Source organism: Nuphar pumila, chromosome 4, assembly GCF_984573655.1.
Source record: "Nuphar pumila chromosome 4, dmNupPumi1.hap1.1, whole genome shotgun sequence".
Classification (NCBI taxonomy): Eukaryota; Viridiplantae; Streptophyta; class Magnoliopsida; order Nymphaeales; family Nymphaeaceae; genus Nuphar; species Nuphar pumila.
The window spans coordinates 116,766,854-116,789,817 of record NC_143252.1 but is presented as its reverse complement, the minus strand read 5'-3'; the positions used below and the strand labels follow the sequence as shown (position 1 = coordinate 116,789,817).

The window sequence follows — 22,964 nt, the reverse complement described above, 5'->3', positions numbered from 1 at the left end:
CGATACTCGAGTGAATCGTTCTCTATCAACCAAATAATAAAAAAAAAACGTTACATGTCAATCAGAATGTGACACGTGTCAAAACTATAAAATGATATTTAAAATATTTTAAAAAAATAAGTTTTAGAAAATTTTGTATTTATTAAAAAGTAGAGGATTCAAAGGTGAAAAGATAATGACAACATTTGGTCAGGAAAAGAAACCCATTTCAACCAATCGCATGCAGGATGCCCCGTACACAGGACGACTAGATTTTTGCAAAAGAGAGGGACCCACCTTATACAGTGTCCTACTGGCAGTGGGGACCCATCTGCCCCCACGAGACGTACAGTACTACCTTCCAACTCCTCTTTTATGCAACCCCTCCCCCTGCCTTTCCTTGCTGTGTATATGTGTAGGACTCTTGTGGGTGACCAATCCATTCAGCCATGGCTACTGCTCTCTGCTCCTCACCAGGGTATGCAATTGCAACCGTGGCTAAGCTTGTTGTGCTCGTGTTGGTAATGGGCTCAGCATCGGGTGCTTCTTCAAGGTGCGGATTTCCGGCAATATTCAACTTCGGCGACTCCAATTCCGACACCGGCGGCCTCTCGGCCGCGTTTGGCCAGGCTGCTCCTCCCAATGGCGAGTCTTTCTTCCACGGACCTGCTGGAAGATACTGTGATGGCCGTCTCGTGATCGACTTCATTGGTAAGCTTGTTTGTATTATTACATAAGGTTAATTTTTGCTTGAGTTTGGTTTTGAGCTTAGAATGTTAGGCAGCCAAACAATATGCAAAAAGGCGAATGAGCCAAGCTTTAGTGCAAGTTTTGAAATTTTCCCACAAGGGGGATAATCATGGTTACTTCTTTCCATTGGAATCATGGAGAGATGAGACAGAATCAAGAGGTTTCAACCTTAGTGGACGGAGCAAGTTTGATGGACTCAAAAAACCAGGTCATGCTAAACATTGTGCTTTGATATTGCACAATACAATATCCCATTTTATCCCCATTATCTGGATAAGTAAATGCATCCAAACACTCCCTAAGGATACGTTTGAAAGTACTTGAAAAAAAAAAGTCACCGACTTATTTTGGTAAACAAAGTTGGGCGAGAAAAATGTCCACCACCAACTTTTTTTTATTTGGGGTCCCCCACTAATTAATAATGCCGAGGATGTTTTCTTGGGCTTTTGAAACACACTGTCTAACGTTCCCATCGTTTTTTCCTTTTTTTTCAGTGCTTTCAAACGCACTCATTTTCCCATCTATTTTAGGGCTTGTTTCAAAAGCAAGAAAGCCATGGGTGTTTTCTATGATGGGCACTCACGTTGAGAAACCATTGAGCCCTCCTGCGCGCATGTGCTTTCTTGAGAAAGTGCTTCTCCAAATTTTTTTCCTTTCAATAGGCAAAATGAAAAATAACCCCCATAGGATTTGAACCCTAGATACCCTCGGTTATCATAGTGTAACCTAACCATCCAATTATCTTATTCGACCCTCTTCTCCAGCTAGGGCCCTTGAATGTAGAGATGAATGACTTTTTGTGCATATGTGAAAGTACCTGTTCTTGGTTGAATTTTGGCCTTATAGTACTGACAGACATTTTTATAAAGAAAAATGCTATGGCTGCCCGCCCCCAATAATAATGGGGGTAGGGGTGGCCCACAGTTGTCCCTTCCCACCAACAATCACATGCCACCGTTTGGCACGTTATGAAGACCTCTACAGGTGTAATAGGTTCTACCAGTAAAAGACTCTTATGCTTAAGTGACCACACACTCTATCTCTCCTTTGAGTTGAAGGGAATCAGAAAGGACCCAAAACTGTAGATGTCCTGGATTCGAATCGATACGACATCTCAATGTATTTTGAGGTCCAAGATTCGATCCGTTTGCAACTCTACTTTTGGGAGCATTTTGGACTTGCAACACCGACAAACATTTGTCTGTATGTATATATGCACGAATGCATGTCTGACAAGTGGAATATATTATATTTACAAGCCACAGGCCTTTTTTTTTTATTGAGAATTGATCTCATCACCTGGCGTATGATAGGATCCATCCTGCATTCAATCCTTAGGATGAGTTACCTAGATGCGGATTATTTGTAGCCGTCCAGATACATCAGTAATTAGATGGCTAAGATCAGCATAGATCTTCTGACATCACATGCATGTAAGAAGATAAGAACCTTGGTTCTTGTTAGACTTGACTACCATCAAGATGCAGTCTTGAACATGTGTGGGACGCACATGCACGCGTGTACCAGAGCCAGAATTTGGTCAAAGACGCTCTTAAGGAGTAGGGTTCGACGGGTCGAGTTTACTCAGACCCGACCCGAACCAAACCCTATAAGGTCCGGGTATGGTGATAAATAAAAAGACTCAATTAAGACCTGAGTTAGGAGTTGAAGGTCCGATTAAAACATAGACCCGGGTATAGTTTGTGAAATTTTATACCAGACCCAAGCCTCACTTGAGTTCGTAAAATTTTAATATAAAAATAATAAAAAATATTTTTTACCGGTTATGACCAGGTTTAGGTATAGTTTCTTTTATGATAGGCCCAATTAGACTCGAGTCCACACCTGATATCATACCTAAGAATCATGGCCAGGTCTGGTATCACCTGGATTTGAACCAAACTCAACCCGTTGACACCCCTACTAAGGAGACATATGTACTGAATACCTCAATACGTTAGTTAAAATAAGGTTTGATGAACACACTCACACACAAAAAGGAAGAAACATGCACTGGGATCTTTTATCACAAGCAGACTTGAACTTGTGCCGGATCCAAGTCCAAAACTTTTGGACCCATGCTCTATCCAGATTGAGCTCCAACCCAACTTGAGGTATATCGTCTCAGTTCCAACTAGGTAATAACAAAAATCCAGCTAAACCGCGTCATTGTAAAACTGCTACTTTAGAAATGTGTACACGTAGACAGATCAGACTTTTTAAGTATTCGACAGGTCTAGTTATTAGACGGAAAGTGTCCTATTTGGGTCATGAACCGACAACCTCTTGCACCATATGCCTAACGGGCAAGCTTATTTTGTCATTTCGGACTAGAAGTAGTGAAAATTTGTCCGGATCAAGACTTGCTGGTGACCACATTTTGCTTCATTGGTAGCTTAAAAAAATGCCTCTCTCTCTCTCTCTCTCTCTCTCTCTCTCTATATATATATATATATATATATATATATATATATATATATATATATATATATATATATAAAAGAAAAGTGGTAGGTGCTTGAACATTAGGTACTTCACTCGTACTTGAACATGTTGGCCGTTCATTGCATGTTTGAAAAAAAAAATGTCAAAAGCGAGTCTTGTCACCCAAATGAGAAATAGCGGCAACAAAAGTCGTTGCTATTGATCTTTAGCAATGATTTTTGTCGCCTCTATTGCTCATTTGCCAAAAAAACCCATTTTTGACACTGGTCGTCCATCAAGCGCACAATGGTCTGCTAGCATATTCAAATAGTGTCAAGTACCTAATGTTCAAGAACCTTATATTTATATATTATAATGCCTCAAGATTTTTTTAATTCTTGAAAATACATGAAAATTATTTATTTTTTTATATTTAAAATTGTCAGCAAAAATATTTTTAAATAGGGTTGAAAACCTCTATTGGATTACGTTGCACAAAAAATGATTACAGTGAATTAAAAAGGTGACTCATATAAAATACTTTTATTCAAAAGAATAGAGTATTACAAAATCATTATCTTTTATCTGAATTAATTAGTCCTTAAAAAAAATTTGGTTCATCAACAACGTTGGAGATATCTTGCATCTGATCAGCTACGCAACTCTGATAACATGTTCCTTATAAACAAGGTCAAATTTGTGAAATCCTGACATGTAATTATACCAATTCTAGGTAAAATGCATGTAATTTCAGTTAAATCATGAGTTCAATGAAAGCATAAGTATAGATAAAGCCTGAATATAATGCAAGTCAAGTATCACACATCATGCATATAAGTGAATAATATAGGTCAAATGTCTTACACCCACAATATGATATTTCATTTACATCAATGTCATTCCTTTAAATCTTGATTCTGTCTTAAGCTGGTCTTATGCTTATATATCAAAATTCTTGGCCTTTATATATGGCCTTTAGGATTTCTTGAACCCTAGCTTGATGATTGATCTTAATCATTTATCACTACAAGAAACCTATGGATTAGCGATGACCTAAATTCGTTGCTAATCTGACATTAATTCATCGCTAAACAGCTTAGCGATGGATTAGCGATGGATAGCTTCCATCATGATTTTTTCAATGCTAATTAGCGACGGAATATATCTGTTCTTAAGTAGTGATGAAATGTATCTGTCGCCAGTTTCTTCGCTAAGTTGCTACGGAATAACGAATGACAACATCTGTTGCAAGGTCGTCGTTACTATACGACGATTTTGGTGTTGCGACAGATTTATAGTCATCACTAATCCGTCTTTACATTCAACGCTAATAGTAATTAGCGATAGATATATCCGTCGTTAATCCGTCGCAAACAAGGAAAAAAATATTTGAAAATTAAATATCAAGAAAAAATTTCTCATGATACAATTTATATTTCCTGTACAATTTATATTTTCTGTTAATAAAAAACAAAGTATGCATCAAAATACATATAAAAGGAAACTAAAACAATTAATCGATCCACTGTAAAATTTTCAAGTTCTAATTATTTACAATTCAACATTTACATTTTTGAAACAAAAAAAAGGTAGAACAAATTCAACACATGAATCTAATTATCGCCAAAATTTTGTGTGTCATCTTGTTTATTGTCTTGATCTGTCCCTTCAGCTCCACTACGCTGAGTATCTCTAGCTACCTACACGAGAAAAGAAAGGTCAATATTGATAAACAAAATATATTGAAATAAATTATACTCTATATATGATTCTATCATGCTCATATGTGTTCCAAGGCAGTAAAAAAACTGTATATGTGATTCTATCATGCTCATATTTGTTCTAAGGCAGTAAAAAAACTGTATATGTGATTTTATCATGCTCATATGTGTTCTTAAGGCAGTAAAAAAATTTGTATATGTGATTATATCATGCTCATATGTGCTCTAAGGCAGTCAAAAAAATTATATATGTGATTCTACCATGCTCATATGTGCTCTAAGGTAGTCAAAAAACTGTATATGTGATTCTACCATGCTCATATGTGTTTTAAGGTAGTAAAAAAATTATATATGTGATTCTATCGTGCTCATATGTGTTCAAAGACAGTAAAAAAACTGTATATGTGATTCTATCATGCTCATATGTGTTCTAAGGCAATAAAAATATTATACTGAAATATTATATAAAATGTCAGTATTGCTAAACAAAATATACTGAAATAAATTATAAGCAATACACCTAAGTTAAGACAATCAAAGTTATATAAAATCTAACGACATGCAATACATCACATGAGAATTTCATACCTAAAAGGCACCTACAAACGAAGCTCCCCTGTTCTGCAAAAAATTGCTGAACTCATCCCGGAGAACGTCGACAATTATTTCATGGAAGTAGTCACGCATTGTGTCCTTAACGATCTGGCGTACATCATCCCAAGAATCAGTCGGATGCTTGGAACTGATGTTGACGGGAGAAGTCTCTGAGCCATGACTGGAGGAAGCAACGACTGGTGAGGTATTCATATTACTCTCAAACCCGAACACACGACCCTTTTTGGGTTCACCTGCTGCAGTCACCCATGCTGCAGGATCAAATGATGGATGCTGAGTAGAGTCATCGTCATATCGCTCTGTCATATGTTGCTCATATGACTCCTAAAAAATAATGTTTACAGTATGAATTAATAATTAAGAATTACATTGTTTATGATAACTTGTATATTACAATGATTATTAATACAATAAATACATACCATTGTCATTCTCGCCTTCTTCGATACAAACTCTTCCGTGGTCTTACGTTTATGTGTTTGAACAAACACATCTTGTTCGGCACAATGCCTCTTTTTTTTGCTTCCTACAAAGTGAAATGATAAAAGATTTAGTTAACATGTTTGCAACAATACTTATAAAATTGATTTGTTTATATATTGATGAGTTACTATTTTCTTCAGGTGGCTCCCAAAAGTCCTAGAACCATCTGTGTGTAGATGGGCTTTGAGCATTTTCGCTTAATTTTGTGCAGCCTTCGCTGAGCGGTTACGAAATGCATCCTCAGCCTACTTGTGTGTATCCCAAATATCTGATCTCATAGTAGAAGGTTCATGGCCCTTCCACTGCAGTGGATCATCTATCCCACCAGATGCTTTTCTTGCTGCAGTCTTCATATTATATAGCCTGTCTGCAAATTGATTGACAGTCACCTTCTGTCACACCTTCCTTGCATCATGTTCCTTCATCGTAGTCATGAAGCAATTTGAAGCCTATAAATATTTTCAGAAAGTTAGTAAACATGACTATAACAAATAATTAAATATAAAACACATTAACTATGACAAACAACTATATACCGTGAATGAGGACCACAATCTGTCTATCACCTCTTTTGGATACTCTTTTCATTGAGCGATCGATCCTGGTAGATGTTGAAGTAGTGAATTTTTAATATTGCGTACTACTTCTTGTGACTCAAACCTCATGCTGCACATGAATTGGTATACATTAAATATTAATATATAATATTTATAAGATATGCAATAAGTGAAAATGAAATACTTACAGTTGATTATCGATATACACTATTCGAATGAGTCTTCTTGTGTCAGACTGAGAAGACCTTGCATCTTGTGTTGGCTCCTGACTTGTATGATCAACTGGTGTAGGTGGGTCATGTACAGGTGAAATATCATATGTAAAAAATTATGTTAAAAATTTTCAGAATGCGCATTTCAACTAATCAAGCATCCAATTAGTTAAATGATATACTTATCAAAGGAGCCTGTGAAGATGAAGGCTGAGACTGGCTACTACTGGATGAACGACCATTGTAAGCTCCATGAACCATATTCTAACAAATAAAAAATGTCATGTAATACATTCAAATTGTTTTAAATCATTCACATCAAGTATTTCAATACATTCAAATAATTCAAATCAAGTATTGCAATACATTCAAATCATTGTCACACATTTCTATACATTCAAATAATTCAAATCATTCACATCAAGTATTGTAATACATTTAAAACATTGGAACGATATTCAAATAGGGGTTTGTATTACAAGATTTTGCCCACTAGCTCGAGAATTCTTCCTCATCACTTGTTTGACTTTCATATTCTTTTTCTTCTTCTTCTTCTTCTTCATCTACTTCTTCTCCATCTCCTTCTTTATTGTTTGCCCATCTACTTGGTATATCATTTGGATCACATTCTTCTATGAATGTTTCATCGACCAATGAAGATATGACATGCATATCATGCGCAACATCGTGACCATAAGAGAAGTCATAGATATCATCTGATTGATAGTAATCACTCTCTTCAGTTAACTTGTCTTCCTGTAACTGATCATACTCCGAGTATAGTTTAGACTTCACCTTGCAAACTGCCCACCATTCATTTCTATCTGACTTTTTTGTACTCGGATATGAAGTATAATAAACTTGTTGAGCTTGCGAGGCTAATATGAATGGTTCATATGTTTCAAACCTTGATTTATGATTCACCTCTACAATGCCTGAGGATTTGTCGACTCTTGTTGCAGTTGGATCAAACCAATGACACTTGAATAAAGTTACCCTATTATTTATGCGTAAATAAGTCAACTTCATTATTTTCTCTATAACATCGTAGTAATCATGTTCATTTTCATCGTAGCTGCTACCCTTGACACACACGCCACTATTCATCATTGATTTGTTTATACTGTGGTCTTTTGTATGAAATCGATAATCATTTACGATGTATTCATTGTAACATTGCACAACTTTGGTCGGACCATTTTGTAAATTATATATTTATTGATCTTTAATATCACTATAACGAACCTACAAACATAAACAATGATTGTGATCACGACCAATTAAGTAACTTAGTGTTGTTTATAAGTACACAATTTATGTGAGTGTCCTTATCAACTCTTTCAACCACTCCACAAACTTAAACTTCTCTTCGCAACTCCAGATCAAATCGTCTGCAAACTACAAATACTTATATTACCGAACCATGTATGCATATATAGAACATAAAAGGATTTAGAATATGTTGCATCTACATATACTTACTCGATATATGGGTCGATTGCTGAGCAATTAAAAAGAATATGGATGTGTGTTGTGTCTTGCTCTCGATCTGCTAAGAGTCTTGATCGACAACTACCAAATGCATGCCCAAGTGGTTGAAATATCTATTGTTTGTCAACTACAGTTACTTGTTCTCCATCATCGTTACGAGTCGAACATGTGTGACGTGTTGGAATGTGAGGTTCAAAGTACATATATGAGAAATTTAAAATCTCTTCTAAAGTGTATGCCTCACAAATAGAGCATTCTACTTTTCCTTTATTACGAACATTTTTTTTAAGGTCAAACATGCATCTGTCAAAAATATATATTTCAAATTCGAAATATATGTAATTGAAGAGACAAATATAAGAAAACATATACCTTTCAAATGGGTACATCCACCGATATTGCACAAGACCACCAACCCTTAGTTTATATGACAAATGTTTGATCAAATGTTCCATAACATCGAAAAATGCTGGCAGAAAATCTTTTCTAGCAGACAAACAATAGTGATGACAAAGTCCTTGAAATTCTTTACATCAGATACTATGACTTTCGATGTGCACAATGTTTTAAAAAATCCACTCAACTCAGACAATACCCCCATATAGGTTTGTCTAACATATCATGGAATGCTAGAGGTATCAATCATTGCATAAAGATATGACAATCATGGCTTTTCAACCCATATAACTGTTCATCGTCAATCTTCACAGCCCAAACAATGTTAGAGATATATTCATCTGGAAATATCAACTGTCTCAACCATTGACATACCTGCTTTATTTGATCAGATTCAAGCATCTACGTTGCCTTTGGTTTCAGTATTTTGCCATTATACTCTTTGAGTTCCAATTCTGGTCTTTTACATATTACTTTTAAATCCATACTGGCCTTCGATATATCCTCCGTTTTCCCTTTAACATTCATTACTATATTGAACATATTATCAAACACATTTTCTCCACATGCATCACATCCAAATTATGTCGTATCAATAGTGTCGACCAATATGGTAGTTTTCAAAAAATAGATTTCTTTGTCCAATTGTGATCCTTTCCAAATCCAAGGAAGGACGTCGGACTATGGGCATTTGTTAATACATCTGGAAAGTATCACAATCTTCTTAAAATCTCTATGCCAGACAATCTTGTGGATGAACCTTTCATTTCAGTTATGCCTGCTCGAAACACATTCATTTGTCGTCGAAATTGATGGTCGTTGGGTAGAAATCAACGATGACACTCAAACCAGCAAGGCTTCCTTCCATGAGTCAATCTAAACGTTTTTGTATCCTCCATGCAGTACGGACATGCCAACCTCCCATGTGTGCTCTAACCAGATAACATACCATATACAAGGAAGTTACTGATTGTCCATAGAACAACGACCGTCATATTGAAATTTTGTTTTTTGTGGGCATTATACGTGGTAACACCATCATTTTATAATACTTTTAGTTCATAAATCAATGACCTTAAATATACATCAAGATTTTGGCCAAGTGAGGTCGGACCAGGGATCAATAGAGATAAGAGAAGATTTGGACGCTTCATACACAAGCTTGGTGGAAGGTTGTATGGAGTTACAAATACTGGCCAGCATGAGTATGAAGTTGATCTACCCCCAAATGGATTAAATCCATCTGTATATAGACCAAGTCTAACATTTCTCACTTCCATTGCAAAGTTCTGATGAGTACGATCAAAGTGCTTTCAAGCTTCTACGTCAACAGGATGCGTGATCTTGTCTTCATCATGTCAAACTTTATTTGCATGTCATCTCATGTGTTTAGCTGTCCTTGAAGGCATATACAATCATTGCAATCTAGGAGTGATAGGAAAGTAACAGAGCGACTTGTATGAAACTTCTTTTGATTTTGTGCTACCATTGTCTCTTGTCTTTGGCTTGAACCGAGGATGCCCATATGACGGGCATGATATGTTGTTTTCCTGATCCTTGAAATACAACATGCAATGATTTGGACAAACATCTATCTTTTTATACCTCATACCTAGAGCGTTGACCATAACCTTTGAACGATAGAAATTTTGTGGCAATTTCTCATCTTTGGGCAACATACTCTTCATAATCATGCACAAACGGTTAAAACATGATTGAATCAAATTATACTCAGACTTAAAATTCATTAGTTGAAGAACTACAGACAAGATAGTATGACTCTCGAAACCATTTCAAAGTGGCTCATCAACATCTCTAAGTAAATCATAAAATCTATTAGCTGCATAGTTTGGTGATTCTTTATCTACTGCAGTTGTTACATCACTAGGACTCATAGCAGAACCCATTTTTGTTCCTGCGTCATCAAATATCAAATCCATATATGGATTATTGTGCACCACATTCACCCGTGCATCAAAATTGTTTCTAAATTCTTCACCATGAAATGTTCAATTCTGATAATCACTCACAAAACCCTTCCTATATAGGTGATGTCTAACACTATGAGGTTTTATAAATCGATTGTTCTTACAAATCTTGCAGGGACACCTAATCTGACCTGTGGGATCCACTGTACTGACACTTGTCATTGCAAATTCAATAAAACTTTCAATACTATCCATATATTCATGCGATAACTCATTGTCAACTATCCTACAATACATTCATTCATGATTTGCAATCATTTTATCGTATGATGTTACAAATAGTATCCTAACCAGTTAGAAGAGAATCATCACAATGTTATGATGAATAAAATATCAAATTTATATGCAATATATGATGTCATACAATCACAAAATTTATGATGCATGCATTGATAACTTAATATTTTCATGTGCAAACTATTCATAACACAATACATTCATTTGAAACATGCTTTCATTATATAATTTCACATGTAAGTCATAATCAAATTGAAAGTAACTACATGCAAGTATGGATACAATCATATCAAACATTGCAATACATCGAAAACATTCATATCAAAAAATGTCAAACATGTACCTGCAACAAAAACACTTCAATATCCCGCTAACTACTACCATGCCTTGCATAGAATCTGTACTCAAAAAATAAGAACACTTCTATTCCCATACATTAAAATCATGTTCAGCATGATCTCCAAACTCCAAAAAAGCAATCCTAGATATCAACAACTAAGTGAGTGTGTGAACAGTAAAGTGTTGCATTCAATAAATTAAATAACATGTGATGTGCTTACATCACTTACTCACTACGGGTATTTACCCGATTTGCATTATTTTTGTCATTTACTTACCATGGGTGGCGGGGCACAAGCGAGATCCGTTGAGAAATCTGCAAGAGACGCTGTGTTAAAATGAAGTCACCCTCTATCGAAAAGAAAAAATTTAGAATAAATATCAAAGTCAGACGGGATTCCGGTGAGGCGGAATGCCTCCCAGGCGTCGACCACCTCTCCGTTCGGCCCAACAGGTTTTCGAGTTTGGCCGACCAGTCAGTAGGCCAGCGATGTATGACAGCGACACGAGGTCTCCGGAGGCAGTGATCGTCCCTCGAAGCGGCAGGCATGTGGTGATGTCGTGGTTCAGGAACCCGACGATCGCCAGGTGCCCCCCAGCCCATCGCCCCCCTGCCGAAAAAAAATAAGGCAGGAGAGGCAACCCCCTGCTGAAAAAAAAAATGAGGCAGGGGGTCGCCCCCCTGCTCGAAAAAAAAAGGCAGGGGGGCGACCCCCTGCCGGAAAAGCAAGGGGGCGACCCCCTGCTCGAAAAAAAATGAGGCAAGGGGGGCGTCCCCCTACCGAAAAAAAAAGAGGCAGGGGGTGACCCCCTACCAGAAAAGCAAGAGGACGACCCCCCTACCGAAAAAGCAGGAGGGCAACCTCCCCTGCCGGAAATAAAAAATGAAGCAAGGGGGCGACCCCCTGCCGAAAAAAACAATAATGAGGTAGGCACCCCCTTGCCGGAAAAAAGAACGAGGCAGGGGGCGACCCCCTGCCGAAAAAAAAAAAACCCACTTACCTGGGAGACGTTGGGCGGCGGGCGGGGGGCGGCGAAACAGGGGGCGATGGGCCGGGGGAGGGACGAGCGGCGCAACGGGGGGTGATGGGCCGGGGGAGGGACAGGCGGCAGAACGAGGGGCGATGGGCCGAAGGAGGGACCCGCGGCGGACCGGGGAGCGACGGGCGGTGGGCCGGGGAGTGCATTGGGCAGGAGAGGGTGGTGGTCGGGGGAGTGCGTCTGATTAGGGATTTACGAGAAACTTAGTGACAGATTTGACGACGGCCTACTTCTGTCGCAACTCCGTCGCAAATTTACATGACTAGTTAGCGACGAAATATTTTCGTCGCTAATGTCGTCGCTACGTAGTGACGGAAAAACCTCCGTCGCTAAATGCCGCGGGTATTGCGACAAAGACCTGACGTCGCTAAGTCATCACTAATTAGCAACGGATTTGGCGACAAAAGTTTTTCTGTCGCTATTTTCATAAATATTATAGATTTTAGCGATGAATTTGTTTCTCTCGTTAATCCGCCGTAAGTTGCGACGAAAAAAAACTGTCGCAAACTTCCGTCATTAATGGTCATTTTTCTTGTAGTGTATGCAATCTTGGAATGATAAGTGTGAAACTTACAAATGATTGCATGCAAGCACAAAGTATTATATAAGAATTCATGATTTTATGTAAGTTATTTCATGTGTGCATGAAGTAAGACATACTAGCCATTATACTTGATTTTCAGAAAAGAGTATTTTATACGAACATTTTATTCACATAGATAAAAAGTCATTTGAGTATGAGGCTATTTTTACCAAACACGAGTTGATCTGTGTTAAACAAAGTGACTACCCAAGTCAAAAGTGGACGAGTAGACACCTGCAGATCAAGAGTTTACACTCGTATAGCATGAGTCAATACTTACAGATCGGGAGTTGACACTTGCAGAGTATAAGTCAACACCTGCAGGTCAGGGGTCGACACTTGAAGACACTCACATAGCATGTGTTGACACTTGCAAATCAAGGGTCGACACCTGCAGAGCATGAGTCAACACCTGCAGATCAGGTGTCATTACTCACATAGCATGTGTCGATACCTGCAGAGCTAATAAAGGCTTAGGGTTAAGGGTTGTAGGGGGTCTACCTTACTCGAGTGTAACCAAAAGTGAATACATGCGGTTTTGAAGTTTGTGCTAAAACTCGGGTCTGTGCACTAAATGGCGCCAATGGTGGAGGTAATTGCAGCTAGGTGTTTGGGACATAATTCTTAGGTAGTGGAGCTGAATTTAGGTGTCAGCTGGTGGTGAAAATGGCAGCCACTGGAGGTGGCTGAAAATAGTGACTAAGGGAAACAATAAGGGAGTTTGTAGAATGAGAGATGGGCTCTCGTATGAGTGCTGAATGAGAATGGACAAGTGGGGAAAATAGGAAAATGAGGTGCCAAGTGTTGAATCTCATTCAAACACTTGGTGACTGTTGACTTGTACTCAGCAAGTGTTTGACCGAGTAGTCAGCTCTGGGTGAGAGGCTGAATACGTGTTATGGCTTTTGCATTATGGGTCTTAGGTCCGGGCTGGGTCCTCAGTGACCCAATTCGGATTCAATTAATATTTATTTTTGGTTAAGTTACTTGGTTACTTTAACTATATCTTAATCTAGTTAAGGTAACTAAGTTTCAACTAATACTTAGAATTTAGTTGATTCCTAACCAAAGTAGTAATTGACTAAGATGTCTTAAAGTTAAATAGTACTGACAGATATGACCCTAAGTTGGTCAACCCTGTTTAGGACACTTATGACCCTCAAGTCGAAAATGACCTTGAACTTTTCCAAAATTACCATTTTTTCCTTAAATTTTGTTGGGCGTGTTTCAAATCCATTTTAACTCCGTTTTTAACGAAATAAAAACCATCTTTCTCAATTTTTCAATACGAACGCAACCACGTATTTAAAAATTATAACTTAAGCTTGCAAAAATTATGATTTTCCCTTGACCCTCTTTTATTCCTTGAAAGTGAACAGGTTTCTAGAAAAATTATAGTAATTTAGTTATATAGAATATCTTTTTAAGAAGAAATTTTTTATTTAATTTAACACAAAAAGGGCATAAAAATTGTGAACTGAACATATTAGGCCCCATTTCTCGTTCTGTCCCATTCTGCCATATAGGTTTTAAGTGTTTTATGATAGATTTGAACTGTTAGATGTGTTTAAACATGGTCGGTTTCATGAAAATTGACTCTTGGATCATGTTTCTTGATGAAAAAACATGTTTTTGTTTTTATGAGTAGGAAAAAACTGGTACCTTCATAGCCATTGATTTTGGATCACCTGTATACAGGTCCGATTTCGATGATCCAAAAGTTGGTTTCCACTAAATTAAATATATCGATCACATTTACTGTGTTAGACGTGAGAAAAAAATACTTAAAACTATGATTTTTGAAGAGGCCTAACGAGAAATAAAAAAAAGGGGGCCTAAGGAATGCATTACTCTCTGTCTCTCTCTCTCTCACACACACATATATATATATATATATAGTGAGTAGAGAGTAGGTGTTTGATGGGGTTTTTAGTTTTTTTGTTTTAATTTTAAATTTTGATCTTACAAATGTGATCTATGTACTTGATTTTATAGGGATCAACTCTTGAAGTGTTCAATTATGACACGTGGGTGGGTTTTTATAGGGTTAAAAAATCAATGGTCCAAAATCTTTGTAAAATTTTTAGGCTCTAAATATCATTTTTTCATTGAAAACATATGATCCCGGTGTGAATCGACAATGCCCAACACATTTATAGGGTTAGAACTGTGAAAAAAAAATCCAAAAGAGCAGAAAAACCCATCAAGCACGTATCACACGCACCTAATGTTCAAGCACTTATGTTCTACTCTCTCTCTCTCTCATATATATATATATATATATATATATATATATATATATATATATATATATATATATATATATATATAAAGAGACCATCCAACCAAAGGAAGATCCAAAATCTACAACCAATGATGATTGCACAGCTCCCCCCCCCCCCCCCCTCTCCAATGTTCATTGACCATACCTTATATGTTTGTTCTTTATAATTTATTTAACAAGAAATATGCTTTGCAGGAAGACTTTACCATATCTAGAGATGTTTTTGGAAACATAAAAAAATCACAATGCATTTAAAACTTTATAATACAAAGTATTGTGGGCTATTGAATTTTAGTGTTTTAAAAAATGCATCTAAATATATAAAATCATAATTCAAAACACGTTGTTTACTAATTAAGAGATAAAAATCCAATATGTAAAGTCCAATGGATGAAAAACTTCATTATTAGAAAAGGAGCGTTGTCCTCCAATGATGCATCTTTGTTGATCCGTTAATGACCTGGGTGGAAAAATAGTCATTAGCGGTGGTCGCGAGTGCCCCTAATGGCTTATACATAATAAAAAAAAAGTGTAGCTGCTGATCCACAAGGAATCAGCGGCGAAGAAGCGTCCACTAACAGTGGACACCTTGTGTGTCCACTGTCACAGGCTTGTAAACTTTCTATTGGAGCAACCTTTTTTGTTTTATTTTTTAAATTAGTGACCTGATATAATTGAATGCAATTGGTGTACCCCTATGCAACCTGTTAACAGCCCTAGTTTTTTTTAACATACCTTAGTTAGATTAGCCTCTTATTATAAATAACTGAATCGTAGTATATAAACATGCTGAATTCTCCAACATCATACATTTTCTGAGTGTTTTTTATTGCAGCCAACTACTTTGGATTGCCATACCTCAACGCTTACCTTGATTCAGTGGGATCAAATTTCAGCCATGGAGCTAACTTCGCGACTGCCGGATCGACTATCCGGCCACCGACTACAACACTTTTCCAAGGCGGATTCAGTCCTTTCTCATTAAATGTTCAGTCATGGCAGTTTGCACAGTTCAAGTCTCGATCAAACTCAGCATACCAGAAGAGTATTATCCATGTCTTGTGGCATCTCTCTAGCAAGTATCACTCAAGTTGCTAGAATTCTCAAGCGTGTTTGTTTCTTTGCAGGTGGTGTTTTCAGGGAATTGCTGCCCAAGCAAGAAATATTTTCCCAAGCATTGTACACCTTTGACATAGGCCAGAATGACCTTACTTCTGGGTTGTTCCTCAACATGTCCATAGATGAAGTGAAGGCCTACATCCCAGATGTTCTTGATCAATTTTCTGCTGTAGTCAAGGTAGGTAAAGATGATATGCAGGAATAAATTCTTTTTTTTTTATATATTTACACAAAGAAACCGCCCTTAGGAACAGAGACTGTCTGCCGTACTTACGGTCACTGTCCTCACAGTAAAACTTCATGGTGTTACCCCCATTGCTTTTGCCATGTTTCCGCTTTTGCAAATTCTTATATTATATATAATAGCCACAGATTACCATAATGAATGATTTAGGGAGATGTCAACATGCATCAGCAGACACTACAACTGTGGGTATAATTGATTGTTCGGGTTGGATATCCAACTGGCTAATTACCATTTACCCGAATTTGGTAAGCCCTTCCAGGTCGGCTTAGCTAAGCAGGATGTTGGCAAGGAGGATGGATCTGATTTCAGCCTTTATAACCAAGCCCCAAGAAAAACCCAGATCTAGTTACTATGACAATCCAGCTTCATGCATAATTGGACAAGGAAAACCACCAAGGGGCCGTTTGATTGCATAGACATTTTTACCCAATGGAGAAATTTGTCCAAGAGACAAATGTGCTTGTTGTATCTTGGCCCCCTTTGATTACAAGGGAAAAGGTTGGAAAAGTTAAAAGTTCTGCCAAAATATATAGGTCCAACAAATTTTTTTCGGGTGCACAACAAACATGAGAAAAGTTTTTGCCCAAAAAGATTGTCATTCCGGACAAGTTTTCTTTTTTTCTAAACAAAAAGGTTGAGTAGAGACGTCTGATTTTTCTCCAGATAAACTTTATCTAGATATAGATTTATCCATTTTTTTTCCTCTGCATCCAAACGTGGCCTTGGGGAAAAGTGACGGGTCCTACACTATTTTGAACATTTTTTAACTTTTTGACATAATTTCTCCATGCAATCAATTGGCCCCCAAGGTCCCATTTGCAACTGAGGCAAGTTGAGGTTTAAAAGGCTGATACTGAGGTGCAACTTCCATGGGGAGAAAGGCTGAAAGTTGGGTCAGGGGTTCAGCTTGTTTCTTTAGTGCATCTTTGCTCCATTTGGTCATAGAAAATAGAAGCCATGTTTGCAAACCTAAGAAAGTTGAAGCCTGGTGGCAAACTTTCCAAGGGGGGGAATAGTAATTACCTTCTGTTGCAAACCTGCCCTAATTGAACCCATGATCTTACTTTGAATTAGATTAGGCTGCATAAAATCATGTAGGAATTGGTAATTCCCACATCTACATCTCTAATCCATAGGACATACTCTTCATTCCCTATTCCTTAGTCCTCACTGGAACCATAGCTCTTATGGCCTTCTCATACCGTACTAAAGCATTGGAACCACTTCTGCTCTCAATCATCAAGCTTAATATCACTCAACACTTGGTATAGTTGCTATCTTACAAGTGATGTCTGGTTGTGATCTAGAGCATATATGAACAAGGGGGAAGGTCATTTTGGATCCATAACACTGGTCCGTTCGGGTGCCTCGCATACGTCTTGGCGCGCCTGCCGGTTATGGCATCTCAAGTAGACAGGGCTGGTTGTGCTACTCCTTTCAACGAGTTGGCTCAATTCTTCAATGAGAAATTGAATCAAACAGTGGTTCAGCTGAGGAAACATCTCTATCATGCAGCATTCACATACGTAGACGTGTACTCTGTGAAGTATGAAATTATTTCCCGGGCCAAGAAGCACGGTGCGTATAATCCATACTTTGTTTTAGATAATTACATAATATACTATGCATGTTAATGTAGCTTATGTTTAGATCTGCAAGTGCTGTTTAAATCTCTCAAGTTGTGCCATATCATGTAAATGTGTGACAGCATTTTTCAAGTGCCTTAAATGGTAAGCACCAGCTTTGTGCAAGTAGCAGCATTCTGTTGATGCCATTATTTAGAGTCTACATTTGATCACCTCATCCCTGCTCTATTTTTCACACTTATGTATATGACTAATCTACACTCCAATAATAGAATATATATATATATATATATATATATATATATATATATATATATATATATATATATAGAGAGAGAGAGAGAGAGAGAGAGAGAGAGAGAGAGAGAGGGGGGGGGATTGTGCTACCCCTTTTTGGTTAGGTCATATTATATAGCACCATCCAAAAATCATAGTTTTAGGTGTTTTCTGCTAGATCTGAACCATTAAATGTTTTTATCATTGTTTATTCAATAGAAAACATGTTTTTTGTTAAGCATTTTTAGGCTCAAATGTGTAATTTAAAGAAAGAAATCAATGGTTGATATTGTACTAAAATTTGACGATAAAATATTCATATTTTTTACACCAAATCAATTTGAAACAAAGTTTGCTTCTTAATAATTAAGCAATGATAAACACATTGAAGATCATATTTAGCATAAAACACCTAAAACTATAATTTTTGAAAGGTCCTAAAGAAGAGGCAGCACAATCCTTGTTCACACACACACACACACACACACACACACATATATATATATATATATATATATATATATATATATATATATATATATATATATATATATATATATATATATATATATATATATATATATATATATATATATCATAGGCTGTAAGTATAGTCAATCCGATTTGAAAAGTTCCTGAGTGAGAAAACTTTTGCTTCAAAATACTCTCTAATTAACATGTACTTGATTGCTACTTCTGATTGTAAATTCCAGCCATCTACACGTAGTATAATGTTTGTTTCATGTAACTATTATGGAAAATTGCTGAGTTGGCATCCATTTTAATTTCTTTTCCACCATCAGTGGAACAAAAATCAAATCATCATGACGGGAAAGTATCATGTTTGCATAAGCGGGCTTCAGTTTTTTCCACCACCTGTCACTTTTCGTGGGCAAATTCTTTCATACCTCCACCTATATAAAAACATTCTCATGAGAAGACTGACCTGGCATGATTTTCTAAAAATCTATATCTTTTCCTGTTCTTTCCCTTCTATGGGAATGAAACAAAATGTACCCTTAAGGGTGTTTGATTGCTGACAGCCCTTGATAAACACACCATGTCTTGTCCTGTCCATAAACAGCCCTGGACACTTTTTTCATTTTTTTTTCTCGAAGGTGTCCATTTTTTTCTGTCCTCCTCCGATTCAAGAAAGAGGGTAAAATTTCCCTGGGCCCCCAAACGCATACCAAAGAAACTCACGAGATGTGGTGTCCTGCAGAACACGGATCCCATCATTTGAAATATGATGGGTTTCAGCATACATTCAATCCTAACCAGCCATTGATTGGATTGCTAGGATTGAATGTAGGATGGAACCCATCCTACTTCAAATGAGGGGATCCATGTTCGTGTCCTGCATTTTCATGGGCATGCAGGCCCCATGCATTGCGCGGACGGTGGACAATGCACCCTCAATCAAACGCCCCCTTAGTTTTCCAACAACTATGAGTGTGTGCGGCGGGCACACACAGAGTCCCCTCTCCTACCCCACAAGGCCGCAACCAATTTTCTCTCACCGAAGGACGTTTTCTTGTAAAATGCGCAAGCAAGTGAAAGAAACGGGAGTCAAACTGAACTGAAGAGCGGCACTGAAATCTATATTAGTGGCACACATCTAAATGAGGATGGTTTCACCATTTTCAATCTATAATAAAATTGAAAGATAAGGACACCAAGGAGATGATCATGCCCTGTAGACATGATTTAGATAGTTTATTTAGTGCTTATAGATTATGTAATTGTTATGCATAAATAGTTCTTTTAAGAGTAGATCAATGAACCATGATGTATCATAAATTCATGACTGAAAAATAAGCTTTTACATCAAAACAAGTTCCAAAGCACCTTCTTTTAAGCACAACTATGGGGACAGTTAAGCAGATAAAAGTCACATTTAAGATTTTCTTCCAGACAGTGTAATGCTAATAGGAGCAGATATTTAGACCCAAGGCGTTTGGCATAGTGGGATGGGGCCTAGACCTTTTGACAGGCAGTCTAGGTTCAAATCCCATGGTCTTCACCCCCCTGCCTAAGCCAAAGCTTGGCCACTCCCTGGGGTAAGAGTTTTACGCTGACATGAACAAAGACTGTAAGTATGGCAGGCTGAGCCTGCGCGGCTAGGTCTCTGCATGTGGAGCGGTTTCTCCAAGTAAATAATAATAATAATAATAACAATAACTGATATTTATGCATTCAATATGGGTGCTGTTAACATCCATGAATCTAAGTTTTCTATTTATTGTAAATTTACCAAGTTACTCTTAATTTTGATCATGCCATAGGAAACCACCATGCATCATCACTGGTCATTTTTGTTTTGTTATTCCTGTCAAAAGCTCAATCCCCAATAATATATTCATCTACACATCTTAGATGTACATATAGTGCTTTTATGTTTCTTTTTTCAATTTGTTACAGTGAGCCAGATACAGCTAACTGGCTCTGTCTAACCATTACTTATGGTTGCTGTCCTGGCAGCGTAAAACTCAGTGGGTTTACCCCTTGCCCCAGAGAGTCCCAAAGCTTCGGCTTGTGCAGGGAGCGACGCCCATGAGATTTGATTCTAGACCCGCTCGTCTAGGGGCCTGGGCCCCATCCCACTATGCCAAACCCCTTGACCTCTCTGCATTTGCTAGATCTTTTTTATATGTTTTTTCATTTTGCAGGATTTGAAAACCCATTGAGAGCATGTTGTGGGCATGGAGGCAAGTACAACTACAACAAGAACATGGGCTGTGGGAGCAAGAAGTATGTAAATGGGAAGCAAGTGTTGTTGGGGAAGTCTTGCAAGGATCCCTCTGTTTATGTCAATTGGGATGGAGTTCATTACACCCAAGCTGCTAACAAATTCGTGTTCGATCACGTAGTCGATGGTCAATTTTCACACCCTCCTCTGCCATTGCGATTAGCATGCCATAAGCATTAAGGATGGCCTCCACATCTAATAGAAAAGTAATGATTTCCTTGTAACAAATCTGATATGAGATCGTGTTATTTCTTTCACATGTTTCTAATTTCTCGCCGTTTACTTGGTGGAAATGCTTGTTTTAATGCTAGGAGCGATCGTGAAATTACTCTCTTATGGCTCTCCTTTCTATGGAAAAGAAAGTTTTTTCATGAGAATGGGCACAAATTTCTAAAAAAATCGACTACCTAGGCTTCACACGAGAATGCTTTTTAATGGGAGGAAGGTGTGAAGGATTTGCACAAGAAAAGTGATAGGTAGCCGAAGAAACTGATGCCCATTTACGCTGGCATGGCACTTTCTTACCATGATAATTTGATGTTTGTTTCACTCAAGATAGGAAAGGAAGGGAAAGGGATGTCAAGTTCTGCAATTTCCCATGAAAGTTACACGAAACAAACTTGCCCTTAAATATTGTTGGTTTTCTAACAATTTAGAAGGGACAAAATAAGGGTTAAGGGCTCCTTGGATGTGGCTCATCAATGAGATCGACACTCATAAAACCCTCAAAATGAAAGGTCCTCACCTGGATGGTCCCCGACCATGAGCCGTTCTCATGCCATCCCCTTTCTAAGTGAATGGCATCTATGGTTTGAAAATGGATGGCTGTGATCTGTTTAGAGCTTGAAAGATTTGGTGGTTCTTTCACAGTTTGGTTTCACTCATCCTCTATGTCATCTCCCATTTGATACCCCCATTAAATCTTATGATACAAGTTGTTTTGGTCAAATCTGACCTTGTAGATGGATTCAACATGCTTGTCACTTATTTTTTCAATGAAAATTTGTGATTTTTTAAATCACAAATTTTTGCCAAAAAATTCTGCAGACAAGTAGGATTTTGTCTATTAAAATGTCGATCTCCACTAACACATATGTGAGTTTGATTTGATCAAAACTTCATCAATTGGTATGAAGATAATGATGACGCTGAGGATGAATGTTCCATTTGGTTCTTCCATGTTCATCTCGGATATCTGGTACCTATTACACTACAAGAAAATTGTTAATTAGCGACGGAAATTAGCGACGGATTTTTCCCGTCGCTACTTAGCGACAGATTAGCTAGAGATAGAATCTGTCGCTAATTTGCGACGGATTAGCGAAGAAACGACTTTTATCGCTAATCTGTCGCTACTTAGCGACGGATTAGCGATTGCATGTTTTTGTCGCTACTTTTGATTACAAGAACACCATTTTAGCGACGGATTTAGAGAGGGAACTCTGTCGTCGCTAATCCGTCGCTAATTAGCGACGGCTTAGCGACAGAATATATTCCGTCGCTTTTTTGGTATTTGGGTTTCACGACGGCTTAGCGACGGAATTTTTCCGTCGCTAAGCCGTCGCTAAATGTCGCGTAAATCCCTAATCCCATCCCTCTTTCTCTTTTCCCTGTTTCGCTGTATTGCTCCCTCCCGCCGCCCGTCGGCTCTCGCCACCGTCCGGCCACCGCCGCTCGCCAGCCGCCGCTCCCCGTCCACCGCTCGCCAGCCGGCGCTCGCCAGCTGCCGCTCCCCGTCAACCTCCCGCCACCGTCCGGCGAAGCGCAGGTAATATTCTTCTTCTTCTTCTTCTTCTTCTTCTTCTTCTTCTTTTTCTTCTTCTTCTTCTTCTTCTTCTTCTTCTAAACGCAGGGGGTACGCCCCTTCCCTGCCGGAAACGGAGGGGG

General features: G+C 38.0%; 1 protein-coding gene across 1 annotated transcript; it reads left to right on the top strand.

Annotated features, from left to right (window-relative positions):
• Positions 1–319: 319 nt before the first annotated feature.
• LOC149840754 (GDSL esterase/lipase At3g26430-like) lies at positions 320–21,445 on the top strand. Its single transcript, XM_090003301.1, has 5 exons — positions 320–690; positions 15,936–16,145; positions 16,228–16,397; positions 17,774–18,044; positions 20,998–21,445. Exons 1-5 carry the CDS (start codon positions 429–431, stop codon positions 21,255–21,257), a joined length of 1,173 nt encoding a protein of 390 aa, XP_089859427.1. The 5' UTR covers positions 320–428; the 3' UTR covers positions 21,258–21,445.
• The last annotated feature ends 1,519 nt before the right edge of the window (positions 21,446–22,964 follow it).